This window comes from Corvus kubaryi, unplaced genomic scaffold (assembly GCF_017639235.1).
Source record: "Corvus kubaryi isolate FWS band 111438036 unplaced genomic scaffold, C.kubaryi_AGA036_p1.0 66, whole genome shotgun sequence".
NCBI lineage: Eukaryota > Metazoa > Chordata > Aves > Passeriformes > Corvidae > Corvus > Corvus kubaryi.
Genome location: NW_024582054.1, coordinates 32,531,799 through 32,539,777, shown reverse-complemented (window position 1 = coordinate 32,539,777; position 7,979 = coordinate 32,531,799). Strand labels below are relative to the sequence as shown.

The 7,979-nt window shown below is 55.9% G+C and overlaps 1 protein-coding gene across 1 annotated transcript; it reads right to left on the bottom strand.

Annotated features, from left to right (window-relative positions):
* Positions 1 to 387: 387 nt before the first annotated feature.
* On the bottom strand, positions 388 to 7,979 carry OTX2 (orthodenticle homeobox 2). The gene is made up of 5 exons (XM_042047610.1): positions 7,868 to 7,979; positions 7,584 to 7,674; positions 3,877 to 4,095; positions 3,323 to 3,474; positions 388 to 2,052 (listed from the first exon to the last, which is right to left on the bottom strand). Exons 3-5 carry the CDS (start codon positions 3,971 to 3,973, stop codon positions 1,432 to 1,434), a joined length of 870 nt encoding a protein of 289 aa, XP_041903544.1. The 5' UTR covers positions 3,974 to 4,095; positions 7,584 to 7,674; positions 7,868 to 7,979; the 3' UTR covers positions 388 to 1,431.

Sequence of the window (7,979 nt, the reverse complement as noted above, 5' to 3'; positions counted from 1 at the left end):
GCCCTGCAGAAGCAGCCAGACCCTCCTGGTCCCCCGTGCCCGGCTGCACCCGAGGACGGCATCGCCCCTTCTCCGTCACTCGCCAGCTGCGATTAAAATGGAAGACAACCATCAGGTGTGCTAGAACCATTTTAATATAATTATACATATCTGCCAAATCCAGGAAAAAAAGGTTTATGCATATATATCTTTTTTTTTTCTTTTTTTTTCAGTTAACATCTGCAAGCATAAACGACAATGAATTTCTTGGTTTAAATTCATCCAGGTCAGAGCAACTGCCCAAAGTCCTGTTGGATTTGACGGTTACTGCCGGCGTGGCCAGCAGTAAGTGAGCTCCAGAGGAGTTAAATGTCCTCGGGTGGGGTATTTTCGGTCTTTCCTCTTTCATTCAGAGACAGTTTGTTGTAAAAAGTTTCAGTGCAGTTCACCTCGGGTGAAAGGCGATCATGTTTTTTGCGTTTTTCTTTTTTTTCTTTTTTATTATTTTTTTAAATATATATTTTTAATTATTTTTTTTTAAAAGATGATAATAGGTAACTCAGTTGCTCTGAATTTCACTTATAATTATAACCTATTTAAATCACAGCAGAACTCCCACTGGTGCAGAGTTCATAGTTGCATACAATACAGGAGATCACAGTTTTGAAGTCTAGCACAGATTAAAAACCACAGATGTACCATTTATATAAGACACACACTGATTGTCTCTTAAAAACTACATATTGACTCCTTATGAACATTATCTTTTTTTTTCTTAATCTTTAAATAAAGTAGTGCAGCTAGGACAATCAGTCACACAACCCACACAGCCCTGAACCAAGTTCTCCGGGTGCCAACTTCAGCAAGTTGGGCATGAAACAGTTGGATGAGCTCGAGAGAGAAAGAAAGAGGGAGGGACAAAAAGAGGGAGAAAAAGAGAGATGTTGTCCATTCTGAATATTTTAACCGAGGGTTGGCTAACACATTGGAAACCTCTGGGTGAAGGATCATCTTTCCACGCACACACAAAAAAAGAAATAAAAACCTAGACTCTCTTTTTTTTTTTTTTTTTTTTTTTTTTTTTAAAACTGGCCCGTAGGTGGGACAATCTCCCACCTCTTCCAAACAAAGAAACCCAACAATTGCCTAAAACTAGAAAGAACACAGATGGGTCTGTCTGGTTTCTGCTCACTAGATGATCTGTCCGTTTAAGGCCTTCCTCCTCCGTTTTTCCTCTTTATTATTCCTTTTCCAGAGCGTCTGAGCAGGAGATGAGTCTGAACGGGATCACACCAACACTGTCCCCCTCTTGTTGCCGTCGGTTTTTTTGTTCGTTTGTTTGTCCGTGGAGTTAATTTTCTCTTTAATTTAACCAAGACCTGACTAAAACTGGAGCGCTCAGCCCAGCCTGTTCGTTCTCGTCGCGATTTCTCTCGGTATCACAAAGGTTCTTCACAAAACCTGGAACTTCCATGACGATGTCTGGTCCTTATAATCCAAGCAGTCAGCATTGAAGTTTAACTTCCAGGAGGCGGTTTGGTCTTTATAATCCAAGCAATCGGTGGTGGAGTTAAAGCCCAAACTGGAGGCTCCGTAGCCCTGGGTGGAGAGGGAGGCTGGAGACTGGTTGAGGTGGCTGGTGACCGCGTTGGCACCCATGGGACTCAGGGTGGCCCCTGGCCCTGGGAGCTGGTGGTGCATAGGGGTCAAGTAAGATCCACAGTCCATCCCTCCGAAATAGGAGGTCGATCCAGCGTATCCTTGGCTGTAGCCTGATGCCTGGGTGTAGGTCATGGGATAGGATCTCTGCATGCAGGAGGAAGAGGTGGACAGGGGGTCTGAGAGCGGGGAGATGGATGCCGGGCTCCAGATGGACACGGGGGCACTGCTGCTGGAAATGGTGGGGACTGAGGTGCTGGAGGGGGGAGTGAACTGCCCGCTGGTCCCACTCTCCGAACTCACTTCCCGGGCTGGCGAATTCTTCTTTTTAGCTGGCCGCACCTTGTTCTGGCCCCCGTTCTGCTGCTGCTGCTGCTGCTGCCGGCACTTGGCTCGGCGGTTTTTAAACCACACCTTGAGACAGAGACACAGGGGAGGGAGAGAGAAAAAGCCTGGGGTTAGGGATACACGGGCAAACCCAAGGTGGGAAAGAAACGATGGCAGAGAGACCTCACCGGGGGGAGACCTAAAACTGCCCCTCAAGAGCGGAGGGTTGCAGGCTGCTGCAAAGAAAAGCTCCGGGGCTCCCCCTCCCTGAGATCATCAGCAGTAATAACAAGTGGAAATCACAAATCAAATTCCTTAATAAGGTCACTTTTGGGGGAGAGGGGGAAGCATTCCCTCTTTGCTGTTTGCCGGCCAGGGACCCCCAGGAATCACTGTTTAAGGCCTATTGAAGTCGAGCCCTTAATTAGAAACAACAGAACATCAGAAAAGGAGGGCACAATTAAGGCAGCAGAGGTAGGGGATGGGGAGGGGGGTAAAGATGTCTCATTTACAGGCTCTCTGCTCTCACCCCCTCGGCCAGAGTTGGCCCCTCAGCCCATCTCACCCCCCCCTTAGCCAGGCCCAAGGGGGCCGGCTCTGGGGAGGTTTTGTGGAGAGGAGGATGGGGTTTGGCATGGGGGTATCCCAATCCCAGCCACCACGCTCCAGGGGAACATGGCACCACACAGCCTCGGGAAGCCTCACCAGGAGGCAAGTGGGAGGGATGGCTTTGGAGATGCCGTGCCCCTGCTGCTGGGGTGTTCTGGATCCCAGAGAGGGCAGCGCCCTCCTGCCCTGCCAGCAGCACCTCCAAAATGCTGCCTGGATGGGGTCCGTGCAGGCTCCTGCAGAGGAGACACAGCCCAGCCCCAGGAGAGGGGCTTCCTTGGTGGAGGGAGCCCCTCTCTCATCGAAGTCCCCTCAAAGGGGACAAAGTCTGTACTGGTGTGAACTGGGATCCCAACCTGGCCCAGCTCTGCAATTGTGGTGAAGGGGGGGGGATCCTTTGTGGCTTCTGCAAGGCCCCCAAATGCATGCAGAGCAGGCTGGGATTTGGGGGTGCTGGAGATGGGTATGGAAGGTTCAGAGCTGGGATCCAGGATCTGCATAACACCCCCTCAGTGCAGGGGGAGGAAGGGGGGGGGCACACGCCAGCCCTGGGGATGCAAAATGCCACTACAGCCCCTCACTGAACCCCCACCCTTCTCCGACCCCCCATCACCCCACAAGGGTGAATCCATTCCCTAAACCGGTCCCCTCGTCTCCCTCCCCGTCAGGCACAGGCCAGTCCAACCCCTTCACGCCGGCAAGGAGGGGAAGGGCAGGCAGGGCTCTCCGGAGCCTCTCCGCTTCCTACCTGCACTCTGGACTCGGGCAAGTTGATTTTCAGGGCCACCTCCTCCCGCATGAAGATGTCGGGGTAGCGGGTCTTGGCGAAAAGAGCCTCCAGCACATCCAGCTGCGCCCGGGTGAAGGTCGTGCGCTCCCGCCGCTGCTTTCGCGGGGTGGCTGCGAACGGAGCCAGAGGCCCTGGCTGTCAGTCAGCGACCCCTCAGACCCCGGTGTTCCCTCCAGTCCCCTCCCCGGGTGGGCACCCACATTCCCTCTCTTCTCCCGGGGAACCCGCACTCCCAAGATCAGCCGCCACAGTGCGGCAATCCCAACTTCGCATCTCCCCTGGATGCGTTTGGAGCATCTGGCCCCGATCCCCAGCATCGGGGTCTCCCCTGTTTGCAGCCCCTTTCACCCATAAAAAGTTGGGGGTGAGGAAGAAGGGAGACAGAGGGACCCCACGCCCTCACCCACCCAAGCCAGCATGATCCCTGCGCATGTTGTGCCTCCAAAATCCCAGCGGCTTCTCCTCCGTGGAGCAAAAAGGGGGAGGGAAGAGGGAAGAAAAACGTGGCTTACCGGGGTAACCGACGGACGGATGCAACAAATCCATGCCCGAGGTTGTGAGACTCAGGCCATTGACTGCATAAGGTGGTTGCTTAAGATAAGACATCATGCTAAAGTTGTGGCGGGGAGGAGAGTTGGCCGAAATCCGGGCGAGGGGGAGCCGGCCGAGCGCCCTGCCTGCCCCGGGCGGTGCCTGGGGGAGCCGTCGGGCGTGGGGGGGCCGCCAGGTGCCTGCGCAGGAGGGAGAGGAAGGAGCAATGGAGGGATGAAGGGGGAGTCAGGCCAGCTCGCTGCCCCCCCCGCCTCTCACTCCCCCCCCCGCTTTTATCCCCGCTGCCTTCCCCCGTCAATTCTCCAGCTCGGACCCCAGCCGGATTTGGGAGCTGGGAGAGACTGACTAGATAAACGCATCTCTCCCCAAAAAGGGCGAGGAGGGGAGGGAAGGGGGGGGGGGGGGGGGCACATCCCAGCCAGTAATTACTACCCGAACAAAACCCCCCCATGCCTTCAACTGCCCGCATTGTACGGCAGCCGGGGGCATTTGCATAGGATTCCCGGCCGGGCACCGGCTAATTGTCTCAAGCAAAACTTGATTGGGGCCATTGGCAGACACAAAGAACCCCTCGGCTAAATAAATAATGCAGATAACAAAGCCCAAGGGTGAGAAACAAAGAAACAATTCAAGAAACCTATCTCTCCACTAGTCTCTTGCAAGGACTTTAATTATCCCAGGTTTGGGCAACATTCAAACCTTCCCCCCTCTCCCCCTTTTCCCCTTCCCCCCGACGTTGCTGCATTTCAGAGCTCAAATGCCCGCTCGGGAAGAGCCAAACTTTTTTGCTCTCCCGCCATCAGTCCACGTCTGCAGTAATTTCCACCGGCCATTTGCACCTAATTAGTACTCCGGGTAATTAGATTTGGAGGCAAGTAACAGATTTATTAGGCTTTCAAGAAACTCTTGATGACGGAGCTGAAGCTAAACAAACACCTCGGTGGCGAGCGGCCCCGGGACAGCCCCGGCGGGCGAGCGGCTCCCCCGGTCCCCTCTCGGGCTCCCCCGGTCCCCTCTCGCTGCCCCGACGGGACCGGGCTCTCTGCAGCGGGGTCTGAGGGGGACCCAAACACCCGCTCCACCAAAAAAAAAAAAGGCCGTCAAGGGGCCAAACAGGGACTCCTAAAAAGGTTAAGGCTGTTTTCCCCGTAGAAAATATTTTTTAAAAATCTTTTAGAGCAAAAGCTCGCCCTTCCATCCACTCCCAGCGGCCGTCGGGAAAACAAACTCCAGCGCAACTTTCTTCCCGAAACACCCCAAAACTCCGTGTTTCAGACCAGCCGACTCCCCGGGAGGGCCAAGCGCTGCCGGGGGGCTCCTGCGGGACCCCCCGGCCCCGGTGCACCCTCCACCAGCGCCGTCGGTGCGGCTTCTGAGCGGCGCGGAGTTTCCCCTTCTCCCCTCGGGGAAGGGATTTGCCGCGCACAAACGCGCCGAGCGGCGGAGGGAGCGCGCATCCAGCGCGGGGTGCGCGGGGTCGGGGCCCGCTTTTAGCATCACTGCCCCGGGGGAGGCCGAACGGGGACGATTCTACCGAGGGGGTAGCCCCGCTCCGCGGCCGTGCGGCTTCGGCCACCGCTCTGTTCGCCGCGCAAGACGCGCGGAAGAGCAAAGCGGGGGTAGCTGCCCGCTTCAAAACGAGCGAACAAAAATTAAAAACAAACAAACAAAAAAAAAAAAAAAAGGAAAAAAAGGATAAAAAAAACCAACAAAAAAAGCGCAAACACCTCCTCCCAAAAAAAGCAACCCTAAAGCCGTTCGGTTAAACTCGGCGGCATCCCGCCGAGGCGCCAGCCCGGCGCGGCCGCCCGCGGAGCCCCTCGGCCGCGGCCGCGCATCCCGGGGCCGCCCCGCAGCCCGCGGAGCAACGGCTCCACTCCGCAATCTGTCACCTTTCCCCCTCCTCCTGCTCCCCCCCCGCTCCGCACAGATCCCGGCTACCAGTTGCTCTGCCCTCGCTCAATAATAATTACCCCGTCCGAGAATTAATTATAATAAATGTTTTCTTGATAAACTAACGAGATAATCCGGGCGGCACACGCTCCCTAATTACGAGCCACCGGCCCCGGCTCCGCTGCTCGCCCCGGTGATTAATGCGGGGCAGCGATCCGCGCCCGGGCGCGCAGCCTGCGCCCCTGGCCCCGGCCGCGCTGCGGGGGGACGCGGGGCCGGGGGGGCTCGGCCGGGGCGCGGAGGGGCTCCCGCGGAGGGCAAGGGGAAAGGTGCCAAGGTAGAAAAGCGAATTTGTTTTCTTTTGTTTTGCAAACGAGAGCCGCTTCACCCGCCCTTGCCGCGCTCCAACGAATTTCTGACATTTTTAAAATTCTAATTTTTTTTTTTTTTTAAATTCAAACCTTTCTTTCCCTTGAAGGGTCTGTTTGGGGTGATATTTTCCAACATGGGAATTTTACCCCGGGCCAAAGGCGGCGGGGGTGGACCCGTCACTGGCTCTGCCGGGCGGTCCCCAGCGCTTCGCCCTCCGAACCTCCGCGCTGCTCCGCGGCCGCGGCCCCTCTCCGGGACCGGGAGCGGCGGAGCCGGGCTCGGCGGGCAGCCACCTCCGCCGCAGGGCCGTCTGACCCGTCCCTGCCTCCCAGCAGCACCCGGCCGCATTTTGAAGTGCTTTTTCTCCCCCCTTTTTAATTTTTTTTTTTTTTAAACTAGAGTTGCACCTTTTCAAAATAAATAAATAATAAGCCTCAACTTCTCTAAGCAGCCGCAATCGAAATAAACCTCAGCAGCGAAGCAGGTTTTTAGTTCTAAAGAAACTTGCGCCGGTGCACAAGCACTTTTCCCGACTTTCTCTTTGTCAGCGCGGTGCGATTCAGAGGAGAGAGGCCGGGGCGCGTTACTCGCGGTCGGTGTCTTTGGGAAGCGCTTTCCCAAGGCATAAAAAAATTAAAATAAAATAAGATGAGGGAGGTGGAAACCAGCTCCAGCCCCTCTCCGACCTGGATGCCATTTCTGCCATCCGTTTCGCCCACACCAAATCGTGAAGCTCCGGCTCGAAATGCCTTGAAGGTTTCTCTCCCTGCGCTTTCCAGCCCGGTTCTCCCGGGCCGCGAGTGCTCAGAAACACCTTTGCAAAATTACTTTGCTGAGTCTCCGCATCGCGAGGAAGAGGAGGAGGAGGATGAAAGGGTTCTCAGGTAGGAGTGGAGAGAGGGGAGAAATTTCTCCTTTTTTTTTTTTTTTATTTTTCTCTAATTTTAAAAGTCCAGCTTGAGGTCAGGAAATAACTACAGGCCAAAGGAATAGGCCGGGAAAAAATCATGTACCCAACGAAATCGCGGTGAAGCCCCGCGCCTGCCCGTGGAGAGCGAGCGGCTCCGCGCCCGACCGCGGGGGACGAGAGTCGGGGGGCGAGGGCGGCGATGGGGAGCGCCCCCGGATTCCCGGTTTGGCCCTTCGCCTTCTCATCCTGCAGCTCCCGGTCCCTGCCGAGGACCGACCCGGGGCCGCCACCGCCCGGCCCGGCCCAGCCTCTCCCGGGCAGCTCCTGCGGGAGCCGCCTGCTCCCCGCCCCGGCGCACCCCCACCGCACACAGGCGATTTGAAAATAATAATATTTTTTTTAAAAAAATTATAATTTTAATTCCCCTCTCCCTGTATTCCTGCCGCCCAGCGATTCCCCCAAGGAAGGATGGAGCCAGCGGGTCGGACTTACCTGCGAGCCTCGCCGGAGCCGCGGGCAGGGCTGGGGGGCGAAGGGGGAAACCTGCTCCCTGATCCTCGCCAAATTCAGAGCTCGGGCTGAGCTGGGAGAGAAAGCACAAAGCGGGAGGTTAGAGAGCTCGCCGCATGCACATGCCCACGACATCGGGGGAAAGGGGGGGGCGGAGGGGGGGTGGAGAAAAAATGTTTGAAAAAGGAGAATAAATGGGGGAAAAGGGGAGGGGACGGTGCAGGAGAGGGATGCAGGGATGCTCGGGGTCTGGGCTCGGTACATACAGAGCTGGCCGGTGCTGGAGCTGGTCAAAGTGATTTTATTTTTAATAATAGTGGCAGGGTGCGTTGGAGCTGAAGGTCTCTACCTCTCTCGGGGAGCTTTGCTGAGAAAGCG

Excerpts from the sequence above, each read along its gene's own strand:
- OTX2 (XM_042047610.1), bottom strand. The coding sequence starts at position 3,973 with ATGATGTCTTATCTTAAGCAACCACCTTATGCAGTCAATGGCCTGAGT. Across the intron at positions 3,475-3,876 it reads TCCGTCCGTCGGTTACCCCG|CCACCCCGCGAAAGCAGCGG; the intron begins GTAAGCCACGTT and ends CTCCGTTCGCAG. Across the intron at positions 2,053-3,322 it reads TGCCCGAGTCCAGAGTGCAG|GTGTGGTTTAAAAACCGCCG; the intron begins GTAGGAAGCGGA and ends CTCTGTCTCAAG.